General features: G+C 43.7%; 1 protein-coding gene across 1 annotated transcript in view; it reads left to right on the top strand.

Moving 5' to 3' along the window:
* PHLPP1 (PH domain and leucine rich repeat protein phosphatase 1) overlaps positions 1–18,334 on the top strand; it is a 214,199-nt gene that overhangs the window by 120,648 nt on the left and 75,217 nt on the right. The window contains exon 4 of the mRNA XM_047086312.1: positions 10,706–10,872. Within this exon, the coding sequence (XP_046942268.1) occupies positions 10,706–10,872 (167 nt within the window). The remainder of the gene's footprint in view (positions 1–10,705; positions 10,873–18,334) is intronic.

Here is an 18,334-nt window from a genome sequence, read left to right as displayed (position 1 = left end):
AAGCGTTCTTTAGTTTTACCTTAAATTGTAGTCATCGTGAAGTGCTCTTAGTTCAGAGACTTAGAATTTAAGATTAGAAAAGGACCTTATAGATTCCCAGACTTCCTTCCCTCCTAAAAACCGTCTATAGTGTTTCAGAGACCTGTAGTGTCTGACCAGACAGTTCTTCCTTAAAAGTGAACTGAAGTCTTTATTCCTGTGGCTGCCAACACAGTAATCCAGTTTTGCTGTTGGGTACAACACCAGATCTGCTCTCTCACCTGTTTGATAACCTCTGAATATTAAAGTTATCATGATTTCTGTGCCCTCCCCTACCCCTTAGCAGTCTGTTTTTAGGACGAACCTCTCTGGTGAATGAGAAAAGTCCCTCTCTCACTTGGTTCTCCGGCCCCTTCTTTAGCTTCCTTGTGGGTGTTATCTGTTGATATACATACTTACAGATACCAGCTGATGAGCACGGAGTATGTGATATTTTCCTTGCATTAGACATTATGTACAACGTGAATTAGCTATTCATTTATGAGGTCAACACCAAAATAAAAAGAATTTTTGTTTCCCCTCCACCCAACTGGTTGATTTATTTTGTTAATAAGATCATTTAGGGGTGCCTGGGTGGCTCAGTCGGTTAAGTGTCCGACTTCGGCTCAGATCATGATCTTGTAGTTCGTGGGTTTAAGCCCGCATCGGGCTCTGTGCTGACAGCTCTGAGCCTGGAGCCTGCTTCGGATTCTGTGTCTCCCTCTCTCTCTGCCCCTCCCCCACTCATGCTCGCATGCTTGTGCTTGCTCTCTCTCACTCGAAAATAAACTTTAAAAAATATTAAAAAAAAATCATTTAGCCTACTGAATTGATCTAGTGGTGACCACAATAATGCAAATAGTAACAACTTACATTTTGATAACTGTTTCTATGTGCCAAGTACTCTTCTAGATGCTTTATAGTAGCCTTATGAGGTCTTTTACTCATTACATCTCTAGGATGTCGTTGGGCTTTACAGTGAAAGCTAGTAACTCTTGATCTACTGTCACATCCCCATTTTGCAGATGAGGGAACTGAGCTGTAACGTATCCAGCACTGCTTTGTGCAGGAAGTTCTGCTCCCTTGCTCTTTTTTCTTTAAATGTACTCCCAATGTTTTACAGTGGCCTGAGGGGACAAAACAAATCAAGACTCAAATGACAACTGAAATTTGTTGAAAATATCAAAGGGAAGTACTTCACGTACACAGTTGTCAGCAGAATCCAGACAGCTCAGTGGTCGAATAAAAGGTGGTTTGTCAGGCAGTGTGTTGAATGGCTTGTGCTGCTAGGGACACAAGCATAGGCTCTGTGCACTGATCGTTGATCTTCTTAAGTGATGATCAAGAGATATTTAAGAAATCTTGATTCAGATGCTTTCTGAATCACCCAAGGCAGATTAAACTGATATGATATTGAGGAGGCTACTTGTCTGATTCTTCAAAAACCTGTCAAGTATTGCTGTATTAGGAATTTACCATATATGATCAACCACATCTCTCTCACTGGTCATGTTATATTATTTTTTAACCTTTTTTTCCTCACTTGTTAATTTTTTTTTTTATTTTTAAGAGACAGAGAGAAACAGAGCGCAAGCAGGGGTAGGGCAGAGAGGGAGACACAGAATCTGAAGCAGGCTCCAGGCTCGGAGCTGTCAGCACAGAGCCCGGCGTGGGGCTTGAACTCGGGAACGGTGAGATCGTGACCTGAGCTAAAGTAGGACACCCAACCGACTGAGCCACCCAGGCGCCCCTGGTCATGTTATGAAGTTAAGTCATTTGAACTTGAGTATTTAGAAAATACTCAAGAGTTTAGTTTCCATTACATATTTGCCTAGATTGGAATATCCCAATATTTGTATTGAATTTCCTATAACTACTCTGAAGAGTTAAATTCTTCTACCCACTGGTCTGGTTTATAATTTCATAAAGTAGGGAATAGTGGAGTAATTAGAAAAATGTCATTGACCTCTCCATGTTAAATATACCGAGCCTTGTATGTTAGACTTGGAACTTAAAATACAAAACAGGTAGCTAATTTCTGATAGTAGAATCATTTAAGTATGCCCTTATGTTACTACTTTTTCCAGAAAGTTAGAATTTAAGTATTTTTGTGGTTGGCTGTCTTTTCCCCGTGGTCGGGGAGATGCCACTTTCTCAGGTGGCCTCTTTCTAAAGGGACTGTTTACACCTAGTTTGCCAATAAGGAAATGAGGAAGGAACTCTGAGTTCAGATTTGCTCCCCACCCAAGCCAAGCCCTGTTTTTCTGTTGTTACTCAGAAACACAATGGGGTTTGTGTGTGCGGAGGGGAGATAACTGCCTGAGTGACACGGGGGCGTCCTGGGAGGCTGGCCGTGCGTCTCCTCAGAGCCTCAGAGTCTTTGGCTGCTGCTTCTGGCTCCCAGAAAGGTAGCGCAGGCCGTGCCGTGAGCTCCCCGGACGGATGCCGTGGTTCTGTCCGCTCTTGGTGGTGATGGGCGAGTCTCGGCCCACGCGCCTGGGAGACCTGTCCATTTGGTCAGGGGAGGGGAATGTGGGTGTTGGGGTTGTGGCGGGAGCTCTGAGGTTTGCATTTTCGGCTCTGTGTGCTCTCATCACACTACCGTGCATACCTCCTCTAATGACAGTTGTGTAGGTGTCTGCGTCTCAAGAGACCAAGCTTTTGAAGACACAGAGTGCGTCCCTCCAGGACCGGGTGTGGTGCCTGGTTCATAACGGCAAATGATAACCATATGGGGAAGGATTCCCCGGTCCCCGTCTCCTCCACTCCCCTGGCAGAGAGCGGGCGGGAGCCGAGGCAGAGCTCTTGTTCCACATTTCTTGGTGTCCTTTTTTCTATATTGTGATAGCCTGGCGCTTTAGTAGTGCTTTAACAAAATTGGCACCATGGTATGCTCCTATTAGTGAGTGTTAATGGCTCGTTATTTATTATTAACTGTTAGATTTTATTAATGTACCAAAGTTTTCTCCATCTGTTAAACGCATTTTGTAAAACGGTAGTGTTAGTACAGGATCAAGTAAAGAGCTGTCACTGGGAAAAGGTCGGGTCAATTTAAGGCATTTCTTATATATTTGTAGAAAATGTTTTTAAAAGAAATGATCAATCGCATGTTGTAGAGCAGTGATAGTTTGAATTTTATTAATATTGGAAACTTTGGTTCGATGTAAAGTGTTACAAAATTATTGATGAGGATGAAAGTGAAAATAAGTTGCTAGAATGCTTAGCTAATAAAGACCAGTAAATGCCTGTCTGAGTTTATGTTCTCCTACCTCATGCCTTCCCAAAGCATTTTTAAGGGGGTGAAGGTTAAATAAAACTAGGTCAGTTAAGAGGTTAAGAATTTTTTATAGAAGTGTAGTAAACTCCCCAGAGACCATCCCTGTAGCCAGGGCGTGGTTTTGCAGCCACTGACGGCCAGGCCAGAGCAATTCGTGACTTATTATGCCAGGTTGTAGCAGCCTTTTACTTTACAGCAGCAGAATTACTTCTGCTATTTCAGCTGCTTTGACCAAGCCTTTCAGGGTCATTTTGCTTCACTTTGAGCATGTTTGGCACATAATAAGGATAAATAGTACTCCACTAAAGTATAGTGGTAACGACAACAGAAAAAACTCCCATGACTGTTTTTCTGAACTTTCCCTTGCTAGTAAAAGGTGTTCGCCCACTCCATGAACATCAAGAATAATGGGAATAATGCAGAGGACAGTCCTATTGCAAGGGAGGATGATTATTGCAAAAGCTTAGCGAGGATAGGTTAGGATAGGAGAGAGATGTTAGTTTAGAAATACAACTCAGCTCAGAGCAGGGACTAATTTTGACAGAAGCGTCCTAAAGACTTGCCAAGAAACAGCCGAGGAAGATGTTGAGCTGAGTAGCATGTTAGAAATATCTGGAAGCCCAGTAGGTAGCCTGAAAAGTTTGCTGTGCATATTACCGTTTTTATGTTTGCCCTGCAGTGTTCTTTGGGGGAAATGTTTTGAGGGCCAAATTAACTTTTTTTCTTCACCACACATGTTTACAAGTAACGTGGAAAAGAAGACACCCCGAGAAGGTGGTTGATTTCAAGTTTACTTTTAATGTGTCTTCTGGAGTGTGTAGGGTCGTGGGGGCAAATCCCATTTAATTCATCTTTAAAAAAAAAACATTTTATTTTAAGTTTATTTATTTTGAGTGAGAGAGAGAACGCGTGTGCACGCACACACAAGCGAGGGAGGGGCAGAGAGAGGGAGAGAGAATCCCAAGTGGACCTCTCACTGTCAGCGTGGAGCCTCGTGTGCGGCTCGGACTCACAGACCATGAGATTGTGACCTGAGCCGAAACCAAGAGCCAGTTGCTTAACCACCTGAGCCTCCCAGGCGCCCCTCTGACTCTATCATCCTTAGAAAATTGTCTTGCCGTTAATACAGACTAGCACCGTTTTCCCTATCCACGGTTACATTGAAGTAATCTTCGAAAACCTGACAACTTGGATCCCTTCACGTGTAGTTCGTGGACGGTCCGTGAGCCGCACACCTTCTGTAATTTTCTGCCTTGGTCTAATCGAGCCACATCTGTGTAACCGCTCGCCGCGGCGAGAAGAGTTGACCGTGCCGTAGTCCTTTCTTCGTCGTCGAGGTTTGCGCCGCGTGTAGCTGTGGACGTTGGTCGGGGGATACTAGGTCTGCAGAGCCTCTCCTGATTTTTTTAAAATGAGAAAAGGGGTGTTATTTACGGCAGCTCGTTAAATTTCTCAGGGCAGGTATTTATTCCACTTCCGTGATGAGGGAACCAAAGGACAGACAGGTGAAGTGACTTACCCCAGAGCCACATGGCTAGGAAGTGGTAGAATTGTTATGCCCTGAGTATTTTGAAGACTGTGCCTGGTGTCGTGTCACGTTGCTTGTGTCTCCTCTTTGTGTCTTCCACTGTCTTGATGTCAGGAGGTGCAGTAGAAGTACAGTGGCTTTTGCCAAAAGGATTTTATACTCTAATTGTGAGTTCCTTTGAGGACCCTTTCCATAACAAAGCTTTGAGGCGATTTCTGCTTCTGCCTGTTTCTTTCACTTTCTTTCCAAATTTCTGTAACCCTTTAAACTTTTCCTGTCGCCTTTTAAAATACAGTTAGGTGCTCACCAGGTGGCCTCACCGCTGCCCAGGTGGACAAGCTGTGTAGATAGGAGTGGGCAGAGCCCGTGATGTCAACGAATGGTGCGCTTCACCCCTTCCTTCCCTAAAGGCTGCTTGTGGTCCGCAGATGGTCTCTGCTTCTCTTCCAAAGGACTGTCTCCTGTCACTGCCATTCCTGAGGCTTAAGATTATCCTAGGGATGACATCTGATCCTCTTTGGTCAAAGGAGTTATGCTATTGTTTTATCAGGAGCGTCCTAAGTACAGGCCCCCATTCAGACTCGTGTTCTGCTGCCGCTTTACCTGTGTGACCACGGGCACACTCTGTGCCTCAGTTTTACCTTAATCTTTGAAATGAGGATAAACCATTACTGTACTGAGCTGTTGTAAAGATTACATATGATGTCTGCAGCAGCTAAAAGAGTACCTCTCACAGCTGAAGCACCCCCAAATGATCGCTGTTATTATTGTTTTCACTACTTTAAAAAAAAGAGTAGGGGCACCTGGGTGGCTCAGTCAGTTAAGCGTCCGACTTCAGCTCAGGTCATGATCTCATGGCTTGTGAGTTCGAGCCCCACATCAGGCTCTGTGCTGACAGCTGGGAACCGGGAGCCTCTTCGGATTCTGTGTCTCCCTCTCTCTCTGCCCCTCCCCTGCTCACTCTCTGTCTCTGTCTCTGTCTCTGTCTCTCTCAAAAATAAACATTAAAAAAAGAGTAATAAAAGGCTACTTGCTCCGAGGTGTATCCAGGTGGCTTTTTGATTTGTTACTTATTTAGGTCTTTCTTGTGAAGGATCTTAGTTTTAACAGGTGCTGTGTGTGTGGGTAGTTCAGCTGGTAGTTCTTTCATTTGGGGTTCAAGCAGAACCTGTTGGTGGCATGGTCTTTATGTGCCCAGGCTGGTCTGGGTGGAAACACTTATGTTTCCCCTTTGTTGCAGGGACCAGGCAAAGGTGCAACCCGTGATAGCTCTTGTGGTCACCCCGGCAGCTCCCTGCCCGGCTGCATCATTTCTGTTCTTGATACAGCTGTTCCCAGCCCTGCCACGGCTCCCACAGACTGCTGGTGTTTGTGGCAGCCTTGTCATTGCGGTTTCTTCCCCCTTGTTTCCAGCAGCAACAGCTTGTGGTCCAGAATGAGGAAAGGAATCAAATCCCACTTGACATTTAATCATTACCTTTAGTTGCCCAAAGAGTATTTAGTGTGATGCTTCAGTCGAAACGGAATTTGTCCTCTTCAAAGTAGTCTGTCTCCGTGTGCAAGAATCCACGAGGTGGGTTGGATGTGAGCTGGTGGTGAAGGAAGGGCTATAAAGTCTAGTGGCCATTCTTCTGGCACATACTTCTCTGAGGTCTCACCAAGTGCTGAGCATCGGTGCATCAGTGAACAAAATAGGCAAGAGTCCCTGCCCTTGGGGAGCTTCCAGTCTAGAGACAGGGACTTTTCGGAACCTTTCCACACCTCCCAGTTTGCTCACGTTAAAAGCCCGAGTGTTTACAGTGCCCTGAAAGTCCCTGAAGGATTTGCTGCCCCCCCCCCCCCTTACCTTTCTGATCTCATTGCAGGCCATTCTCCCCTTACCTTACTGGTCTCCATGCTGTTCCTCGAACATGCCAGGCACATCCCTTTCTAGTTTCTAGGGCCTTTTCGCTTGCTGCTTCCTCTGCCTGGAGTGTTCCTCTAGACAAATCCTTTCAGGTACCTTCTTCATGTCCATCATGTCTAAATATTACCTTTCCAGTGAGGCCTGCCCTGACCAACCTATTTAAGTTTTTTTCTTTTTTTTTAACGTTTATTTTACTTTTGAGAGAGAGACAGAGAGACAGAGAGACAGAGCATGAATGGGGGAGAGTCAGAGAGAGGGAGACACAGAATCTGAAAGAGGCTCCAGGCTCTGAGCTGTCAGCACAGAGCCCGATGCGGGGCTCGAACTCACGAATCGTGAGATCATGACCTGAGCTGAAGTCGGACGCCTAACCAACTGAGCCACCCAGGCGCCCCCTGACCAACCTATTTAAATATAACCTACCACCTTTCCAACAATCCTGACCCCCTTTTCCTTGCCATATTTTCCATAGTATTTGCCAGTTTTTAACATATAATTTACCTATTTACAGGATCTAAGTTTAAAGAAGGCAGGGATCTTCATTTTGTTTACTGAAGGCATGCCATGTGCTTACCTAGGTCAGTTAATTGGCACATAGTAGATATCCAGTAAACATGGTGAATGAATGAAAATGAAAAGTATTGTGGAAAAAATTATGAAAGGTGTATTAGTTTCCAAATTAACCAAACCTTGGTGGCTTTAAAGCAACAGAAATTTATGCAGTTCTGGAAGCAAGAAGTCCACAATCAAGATGTTGGCAGGACTGTACTCATTTTGAAGGCGCTAGGGGAGAATCCATTCCTTGCCTCTTCCAGCTTCTGGTGGCTCTAAGCATTCTTTAGCTTGTGGCCCCTGTTACTCGGTCTCTGCCCCCGGAGTCACATGGACTTCTCTCTGAAAACTCCCTCCACCTCTCTCTCACAAGGACACATATAATCACACTTAGGACCCATCTGCATAATCCAGGAGAAGCTCCTCCTGTCAAGATTCTTATCACATCTTTCGTCATACAGGGTAATATTCACTCTTGCCATATGAGATAATATTTACAGATTTCAGGGATTAGGATGGGGAAATCTGTGTTTCGTTCTGCCCCAAATCCTTCTTGGGGCCACCATTCAGCCCTTTGGGGTGTATATATATATATATATATATATATATATATATATATATATAGTTACACTTATTTATTTTTGAGAGCGTGAGACGGCACAAGCAGGGGAGGGGCAGAGATAGAAGGAGACACAGAATCCAAAGCAGGCTCCAGGCTCTGAGCAAGCATTCAGCACAGAGCCCGACGTGGGACTCGAACCCATGAACTGTGAGATCATGACCTGAGCCGAAGTTGGTCACTTAACCAAGTGAGCCACCCACGCGCCCCGAGCACACCGGATAATATTACAATTTCCGTGTACTTGTCTTCCCCAGTTGTTAACATATTTCCATATTTCCTTCATATCGTCCGTTGTCCCTCTTATAAGGAAATAATCATTTCAGATAAACGCCAAATCTCCTGTCTTCCCATTGTTATGTCCTTTTTCCTCCCTACCCACATAGAAGCAATCACTATTGGTAATTTGGCACGTGATCAGTGCATGGTTTATGTGGTTAAAAGTTAGCTCTCTATAACTATTTGTACATAATATATGGAGTGGTGTGTGTGTGTGTGTGTGTGTGTTCTCTCTCTTCCAGCTGCAGAATATGTAAATCCCAGAGAGGGCCTCTGGTTAGCCTACCTCGGCTCACATGCCAGTCAGTACAGTACCTGTTGGATCAGTCCGTGGGCTCGGTCGATGGGGTACCCTGATTGCTCATGCCTACTCCCCCTGCGGCCTGGGGGTCAGCATGCTTTGTTTGCAGCTCCTGTCAGAGTCTCCCGTGTTGGAAGGATTGCCATAGGAGCAGGTGGGGAAAGGATTTGGGGCAGACAAAAACACAGATTTCCACTCGAGTTTCAAGTTTGAGCTTGGACATTAGGTCCTCTAGGAAGCCTTCCCTGACTTCTTAGATCATGCCCTGTCCCTTGCACTTAACAGCTCTTGTAGCTGTTATCATGTGGTGCCTTCGTTTCCCCCTCCTTCTCTGGAGGTGTGCTCGTGCAGGGCAGAGACTGTGTCTGCCTTGCTGTTGTACCGCAGGAGATGTGAGGCGTGGCGGGGCCCTTACGTGTATGTACCTTACTTCCTTCGAGCAGGTTGTGTGGTGCGTTTGCCCCTGCCTTTTAGGACCATTACATGCCCCGTGGCTCTTTTTACATCTTTTGGTATATATGGGTGATTTGGCCCTGACTGGGATTTTCTTTTTTTTTGCATGTGTGGAAAACAGTTTCTTCTCTTTCTTATTTAATAGTGAAAACTCAAGGAAAGATGTAATTGCTAAAATGCGAACTCATACCTCCTCTGTCAAGTCTTTGAGTTGGGCCCTGCCAGGCCTTTCCCATCCCTGTCTCCCCTCAGCTCTCCTGTGTGCTCCGTAATTTCTTTCTAACCTCAAATGTGCCATCAGCAGAATAGGTTTTATGCAGGCTTACTTCTGAATACCTTCTGAGCATCGGGAGAACTTGGATTTCAGTAGATAGAAGCTGCGAATCATCCTATTTGGAACGGGTAGTAGGGATAATATTAGTGACGGTCCTGGCAGTCACCGTTGGCTGAATGCTGTTTCTGCGCCGGCACGTAGATGAAGGTGTCGTCCTGATGTCTGTTACACAGGTGAGAAAACTGGAGCTTGGAGGGCTCAGTGATCTGTTCAAGTCCTCTCAGCTCCTAAGTGGGGGAGCCGGGAGTCCCAGTCCTGAGGACCACGCTCTGCGTCCTCCTGTAATTGGGAAACAGAAGGCTGGATTTGGTAACAGAAAAGGACATCAGACTGATCACAGATGAGGAGTGCAGTTTCTGCCATAAAGCGGTGGTGAACATAAAGAGCAGGTGGGAGAGTGAACCCAGAGCTTAGAATAATACTCCCACGACCTCTGCGAGGAGAGAAGCAGCCAAGGTGGGTGTAAGTGGGGCTGAAGCCACATGCCCAGTCGTAAAGTGGCACCACGTGACCTGGAATTTTGGAGAAAGCGTTTGAGAAATACAGGGCATCCGGCACCTTTTCCGTCTCCTGCACGCTAGTTGGTCTGCAGACCTGGGACTCTGGCCACAGTAAGAGTCATTCAACCGGGAAGACTTACGTGGAGCAAAGCACAGTGAATGTACGACGCTCTGTGGGAGACTCAGCCAGAGAAGTTGAGAGCGAGTACGCAGTGGAGTCCGATCATATGCTACCGTTGTTACTAAAGACGTGTGCGAGGCCATCGACGCTTTATTTGTGCTGTTTTAATTCGGTGTATACAAGGGCTTTGGTAGGTTCCATCTGGATCTTAGTGTCTATCTCCTCACCTTGTATTTCCTCTAAAGTCTTGTATTATTTAACGTTTTATTTATTTTTGGGACAGAGAGAGACAGAGCATGAATGGGGGAGGGGCAGAGAGAGAGGGAGACACAGAATCGGAAACAGGCTCCAGGCTCTGAGCCATCAGCCCAGAGCCCGACGCGGGGCTCGAACTCACGGACCGCGAGATCGTGACCTGGCTGAAGTCGGGCGCTTAACCGACTGCGCCACCCAGGCGCCCCAAGTCTTGTATTATTTAGCTCTGAATTCTCTTACCATGAATGTTTTCAGGAACTTAACCCCTACAGTGGGAGGAGATGACTGATACCCCTGAACCCGATAGGATAATCTGTGCTCTTTGCAACCTGTCTCCTATACTTGGTTACTGCGAGTACCTTCCAGGCAGGGATGCTGTTTTCTGCCTTTACAGTACTCGGCTCAATTCTGTATTAAGTAAATACTCGTTTATAGCTGGGCTACGCGTGCCCCGTGCGCCGTAGGTCTGTGTTCCCAGGGGGGTATCGTGTTTCTGTCCAGAGAGGGCATCTGTGGGATAAATGGATGGTATTAAAATCGGGCTGGGTTTTATCCCCTCCAGGTGGCTTCACAGCGCATTAGCTCAGTGGACCTCTCGTGCTGTAGCCTGGAGCACCTGCCTGCCAACCTCTTCTACAGCCAGGACCTCACGCACCTCAACTTAAAACAAAACTTCCTAAGGCAAAATCCCTGCCTGCCAACTGCCAGGGGGCTCAATGAACTGCAAAGGTAAGCATACCGAAATGGGTAGATGATTAGAAAGGGGAGAGGATGTCAGCCTCTGGTTGTTTCTGGAATATTCTGACCTAAAAGCCCACAGTGTATAACTTTTCTCTTTCAGAGGGCGGGGTAATAGGACTTTATTAAAGCAAGGACATTATCAGTTTTACTCTGAAAATTTTTTCAAGGTCCCTGCCTTTGAAACAAGTGATTTATGATACTCGTTAACTGGATGGATCTGTGTAAGAAGAATATTTCTCTTAAAAACACTTCTGCTTCTTAACCTGTCTGTGGCAAGTTTGTTATTTGGTGTCTTCCAAACTGCAGAGGTTCAGTCAGATTAAATTATTTCTTTTGAAATTTATAAAAGTTGAGGTTTTTTTTTTTTTTTTTTTTTTCTGTGAAAAGACATTTCCCTAGCAGTTTAAGAATTAAGGTTTAAATCCACTAACACCATGTCCTCTGGGTGATTAGTGTTGGCTTTCAAGAGTCAAATGTTGGAGGCGCCTGGGTGGCTCAGTCAGTTAAGCGTCTGACTTCGACTCAGGTCATGATCTCGTGGTTCTTGAGTTCGAGCCCCGCGTCGGGCCCTGTGCTGACAGCTCAGAGCCTGGAGCCTCCTTTGGATTCTGTGTCTCCATCACTCTCTGCCTCTCCCCTGCTCGCTCACTCTCTCTTTCTCTCTCTCTCAAAAATAAGTTTTAAAAAATTTTAATTAAAAAAAAGTAAAATGTTAAATGAAAAGCGTCTGCTCCTTTATAACTGGGGAGAAGGGACTTTATCTGAGTATACCTAAAGCAGGTTTAAGAATTTACTATATTCATTTCTTTTTTAGAGCAATGATTATTCTTTATTCTGTGGTAAATTAAGCCTCTGGTACTTACATATTTATTGCAGATTAATGAGACTATAACTGCAGAAGAATGTAACTTTTAAATAAATACTGAATTTTTCATTTTTTCTAAATGACTGCTAATGATCCCAGATTAAACTATGGTAACTTACCACTGTGATTACATGTTTGTGGTTTTTAACATCCAGAAAGAATAACCTAGTAAATATTTAGTATAAAGTGTGTGCAGGTATGTAGTTGGAAAAGAGAAGAGCATTCTAATTGTCTTTTCAGATTATTGTGAATAGTCTTCTTTGATCCTATACCAAAACTTGACAAGTGGTCATCTCTTAAATGTTGGTTCCGGTATGGAATCCAAAACCCTGTCGTTGAACTTTAAAAAATTCTTTTACATTAGGTTCTTTTGGTCTTTCTTGCACTTTGAATCCTTGCCCACGTATCATTTTACTGTATTAATTGTTGGTCATTTGGAAAATTCTGGATCATTAGATAATGAAGATATTACAAACGTTAACACATTTTATTGTGCAATTTCAAGACCTCCCAGGTGTTAATATCACCACTGATCTTATCAGAAAAATCTTTAAGTATTAGGAAGCTATGAAGTTCACGGTAGGAGCAAGTCTTCCAAAATTTTGATTTTTATTTTGGAAGCTTGACGGCTATCCTTGGCAACAAATACTGTCAGTTGTTTCTCCTGAAATGACCTTCTCACTTGAGTGTTGTAGAGAAACTGTCTGCCAAACACCCGGGTCCGGGTAGCGGGCTGGTCAGTTGTCCTTCCATGTAACAAAGGTATTCCAGGAGTTATTAACTCGTTTGGCTCACAGCTCAGATAATCATGCACGTGTTTTCTTTGAGATAAGCATCCTACTGTGGTACACAGCAGAGATGCCTTTTACATGCTTCCTGTTTTACCACCCAGAAGATAAAGGAGATGTGCACTCAAGGGTCGAGATGCAGCGCAGATAACTTTTTGTGACATCATGAAGAACATTTTTAAGGAAAAAGAACATTACCGACTATTCTTTGCTTGAACTGAAGTACAGTTGACGTCTCTTTGTTTCAGGTGTACCACGTAGTGGTCCGACAACTATATACCTTACAAAACTATATACGCTAATATATACGTCACCACAAGTTACCCTCTGTCACTCTTCGAACTGCGCACTATTACAGGATTATTGACTCTATTCCCTGTGCCGTCTACAAATATTTCAAAGAGTATTTTTGCTGTGATTGCCTGGTAGAGCCGAATACAGTGACACGTGGCAGGCAGGTGCGGTACTGACCTGGTTATTTAGGCAGTGAGGACTCCCACCAGGATGTTTCGCTCAACTACCTCCTTATTGTTCCCTGGAGCCAACGGATACAATGAGAGGAAACCACAGTGAAATCCTGTGGTTTTTATATGCCCTAAGTATTGATAATAACGTTTTTACTGACATTATCATAATAAAGTTACTATGGTTTTTATATGCTCTAAGTATTGATAATAACGTTTTTACTGACATTATCATAATAAAGTTACTATGGTTTTTATTTTTGCCAAAGCGTCAACTGCGTCGTGATTCAGTCTGTTTTTGAGGTTTGAAATTATTTTGAAATATTTTTGTGTATTTCATAGCACTGCAGGCTTCTGCACTTTCATTACAGAACATCAAGAACTCCTAAGACATCAACAAAGAGGCGTTAGAATTCATTCAAACCATTGTTTCGTTTTAGAGATGAGTGGAGGGAGACGTTAACTGTCAAATTCCGATTAATGGTTACGTCCTGTGAGGCAGTTAGGGGGTAGGGTTAGGGAATGGTCTGAAGACGGTTTCAACGATATTCATAGTATTTCTTTTTTTTTTTTTTTTAACAATTTTTTGTAATGTTTGTTTATTTTTGAGAGAAAGAAACAGAGTGAGAGTGGGGGAGGAGCAGAGAGAGAGAGGGAGACACAGAATCTGAAGCAGGCTCCAGGCTCCGAGCTGTCTGCACAGAGCCCGATGCGGGGCTCAAACTCATGACCTGAGCTGAATTCAGATGCTTAACCGACTGAGCCACCCAGGCGTCCCCATAGTATTTATTTCTTTAAAGAAAATTAGATGGGGGTGGGGGAGAGGGGAAAATGGGTGACAGGCATTGAGGAGGGCACTTGTTGGGATGAGCACTGGGTGTTGTATGTAAGCGAAGAACCATGGGAATCTACCCCAAAAACCAAGAGCACACTTTGCACACTGTACATTAGCCAATTTGACAATAAATTATATCTAAAAAAATAATAAAATAAAAATTAGGGGCAATTATGACAAAAAATGTTAATATTTGGAAAAGCTGAACAGTGGATACTTGAATGATCATTATTATTTTCTGTATTTTTCTATTTGCGTGTTTCATAATAATTTCAAAATTAAAACCTAAACACAAAATCAAAGTGCTTCTAATTCCACGGGGGGCTGTGACACTCCCAAGGAGCCAGCATTTGTGGACTAAACACATAAATACGCAGGGGAACAGATATTTGGGCCGTTGTCCTGCCTGTTAATTAGCTCTTTCCGAGTTTCCTGATTGGCCCTCTCTATCTGTTGATGCTACATCGATACATTTCTCTTCTACCCTTACTTCTCCTGTGCTCCCCGTGTCTCAGCACACAGCCTCTCCACCGGCTGTCAGAGGAAGGACTTCCCTCTCACCTGGACACGGCGGGGGCTTTGCAGAACGGTGGCCTTCCTGTCATTTTCCTGCTGCAGCCCACGCTCTCCAGTTTTCTTGCCTGCCGTTTCGTACATTCCTTGGTTTTATTTCATACTTTAAAAATTTAAACTTTTTTTCCATCAAAGTAACGTTCTATGCAGATTTTTTCAAAGATCGTAGTAAGAAACTTATAATAAGACTTACATAGAGTTCTTACGATAAGACTTATGTAATAAGAAATAGGTGCTTGGACCCACAGCCTGTCCTTATGCCCCAGTCCTGCTCCTCAGGCGGCCGCTTCTGAGTCTGGCTCTTTTTGCTGTTTTCCTCCATCTTCTGAAATACTCTGCATATACTGCCATTTTAGCATTTTTTGTTATTGGGCATTATCTGCTGACTTATTACATGGAAGGGGAAGATTTCACCCTTTCTCATTGTCAGGCCATGTGCACAAACTGCTGCTTCACCCATGACGAGGTGTCAGCTTTGGTTGTCCTTATCGTGAGCATGGAGCTGTGGTCCACAGCTGAGGACTCAAACGCAACGGTTCTGCTTTCTTTCTTGTGCTGCCTGGAGTGTAGCCCCTTGCTCGTGTGCTTTCCTTTTTCTCTAGCCTTTGTAAGTTTTCTGACAGAACTCTAACATTCTTCTTGACACCTTTTTCTTGGACACCTCTCCTGGAGTCAGGGTGGGGACTTGCCTTGTAGGCCTGATGCACAGCTGTTGTCCTGGGATGACCTTCTGGCATTTTCCTGGTAGTTCCCTTTTTGTCTCCCCTGTGTTGGACCTGTAGTTTTCTGACATCTAGTAACTTGAAGAAAGATTTGGTCTACTCCCTCTTTTTAATGGAGTATCTTCCTGAGAAAGGGGACATGGTATTAGACCATGTCTGAAAATGCTATTTTCTCCCTCTTGAGTTGGCTGGCTTGTAGGTAGGAAAACGAGTGTCCCTAGAATTTTGAAGCCAGTGCACCATTATTTTCTAGCTTCTACCGTTGCTATTAAAAAGTGTTACACTATTCTGATTCTTCTCTTTGTACGTGATCTTTTGTCTTTCCTTTTTGTTTGCTTGTTTTGTTGGTTTTAGACAACCTCCAAAAGATTTTAGGATATTCCTTTTATGGAATTATTATCCTAATATCTCTATTAATTTCAGCCATTCTGACGAATGCTTGATCTGAAAAAAGTTGTGTCTTTCAGTTCTGGAAAATGTTCTCGTTATGGTGTTTTGATAATTTTCTCCACTGCCTTGTTTTTCTCTTTTCTTTCTCTGAATTCCTGTTAGTTTGGGGGGGTGGGGGAGGACTTCCTTGTTTGTCTTCTGATTTTCCTTTCCCTTTGTCTTAAAGCCCAATTTCTTGATGGGTGTTCTCTGCTTCATCTTAACTCTTTGGAATTTCTGCTGTCTTTATTTTTCAAGAGCTCTTTCTTGTTCTTTTTTTCATTTGTATGCATTTTAATAGCATTCTGTCCCTTTTTTCCTGGGTGCATTTCTTCGGTTTCTGGGGACATGAAATTTATTTATTTACGTATTTATTTCCTTCTTACACTGCCTTGATTTTTTCCTGTTTGTGTAGGTGTCTGACTTTTGCGCCACAAGTGTAACTATCTGGTGATCCTTTGCTCTCTGTTCCTATTTAATGGTGAGTCACCGAAATGTGAATCGGGTGCCATGACATATGGGCAGGGTTTCACCGCCATACAGCTTCCCTGCCATGGCTCTCAGGGGTTAGGCTGTAGTTTGGGGAACTTCCAAAGACAGCACCTGCAGCTGTTTTCCCTCGGGCACGTCAGTTTTACTCCTGAGGAATCCTTTGGTCTTCTCTGTGCGTAATGTGTGCCAAGATTCACGAAGAAGAGTGGGGAAGAGAGCTGGAATCACAGGGTTTAGTGTATGGATTTTTAATTGATCCCCGTTTTCAGAACAGTGTTTTCTATTAGGCCTGAGGTCTCTGAGCTGGGGACTCTCCAGTTTCTTCCAGGGAATAAATTATCTTCTGCTGGAAACAGGGAGGGGGTGTGGGGTCTAACTCCTCCTTATAGAAGCTTACGAAGTCTTTGTGCAGAAGTAGAACAAAAACACGGAAAAGGCGCAAGTATGAGTGTATGCTTTGGTGCGTTTTCACGAAGCGAGCACATCCATGTAACCAGTACACAGATTCAGAAATAGAATATTCCTGGCACCCGGGAAACCCTCCTGTGCCCCTCCTCTAATTACCCTAAAGATAATCACTATCTAGACTTTTAAAAAATTTTATTTTTATTTTTTTGAAGTATTCATTTATTTTTTTAAATTTACATCCAAGTAAGTTTAGCATCTAGTGCAACAATGATTCCAGGACTAGATTCCTTAATGCCCTTTGCCTACTTAGCCCATCCCCCCTCCCACAACCCCTCCAGTAACCCTGTGTTTGTTCTCCATATTTAAGAGTCTCTCAGGTTTTGCCCCCCTCCCTGTTTTTCTGTTATTTTTGCTTCCCTTCCCTTGTGTTCATCTGTTTTGTATCTTAAAGTCCTCATATGAGGGAAGTCATATATTTGTCTTTCTCTGACTAATTTTACTTAGCATAATACCCTCTATTCCATCCACATAGTTGCAAATGGCAAAATTTCATTCTTTTTGATGGCCGAGTAATACTCCATTGTGTGTATGTGTATATATATTAATGTGTGTGTATATATATTAATGCATATATTAATACACACACACTACATCTTCTTTATCCATTCATCCATCGATGGACATTTGGGCTCTTTCCATACTTTGGCTGTTGTTGATATGGCAGCTATAAACATTGGGGCGCATGTGCCCCTTCGAAACAGCATACCTGTATCCCTTGGATAAATACCTAGTAGTGCAATTGCTGGGTCCTAGGGTAGTTCTATTTTTAATTTTTTGAGGAGCCTCCATACTATTTTCTAGACTGGCTGTACCAGTTTGCAGTCCCACCAGCAATACGAAAGAGATCCTCTTTCTCTGCATCCTCGCCAACATCTGTTGTTGCCTGAGTTGTTTATATTAGCCATTCTGGTGTGAGGTGGTATCTCATTGTGATTTTGATTTGTATTTCCCTGATGATGAGTGATTTTTTTCATGTGTCTGTTGGCCATCAGGATGTCTTCTTTTTTTTTTTTTTTAACTTTTTTTTTTTAACGTTTATTTATTTTTGAGACAGAGAGAGACAGAGCATGAACAGGGGAGGGGCAGAGAGAGAGGGAGACACAGAATCTGAAATGGGCTCCAGGCTCTGAGCTGTCAGCACAGAGCCCGACACGGTGCTCAAACTCACGGACCGTGAGATCATGACCTGAGCCGAAGTCAGACGCTTAACCGACTGAGCCACCCAGGCGCCCCCAGGATGTCTTCTTTGGAGAAATGTCTATTCATGTCTTTTGCCCATTTCTTCACTGGATTATTTGTTTTTTGGGTGTTGAGTTTGATAAGTTCTTTACAGACTTTGGATACTAACCCTTTATCTGAAATGTCATTTGCAAATATCTTCTCCCATTCTGTCGGTTGCCTTTTAGTTTTGCTGATTGTTTCCTTTGCTGTGCAGAAGCTTTTTATTTTGGTGAGGTCCCAGTGGTTCATTTTTGCTTTTGTTTTCCTTGCCTCCGGAGACGTGTTGAGTAAGAAGTTACTGCGGCCAAGGTCAAAGAGGTTTTTGCCTGCTTTCTCCTCAAGGATTTTGATGGCTTCCTGTCTTACATTGAGGTCTTTCATCCATTTTGAGTTTATTTTTGTGTATGGTGTAAGAAAGTGGTCCAGGTTCATTTTTCTGCGTGTCGCCGTCCAGTTTTCCCAGCACCACTTGCTGAAGAGACTGTCTTGATTCCATTGGATATTCTTTCCTGCTTTGTCAAAGATTAGTTGGCCATACGTTTGTGGGTCCATTTCTGGGTTCTCTATTCTGTTCCATTGATCTGAGTGTCTGT

This window comes from Lynx rufus, unplaced genomic scaffold (genome assembly GCF_022079265.1).
Source record: "Lynx rufus isolate CCGP_SWC_20201006 ecotype Redwood Valley unplaced genomic scaffold, mLynRuf1.p SCAF_20, whole genome shotgun sequence".
NCBI lineage: Eukaryota > Metazoa > Chordata > Mammalia > Carnivora > Felidae > Lynx > Lynx rufus.
The sequence above is the reverse complement of the archived record's forward strand: the minus strand, read 5'-3'. Positions and strand labels throughout refer to the sequence as shown.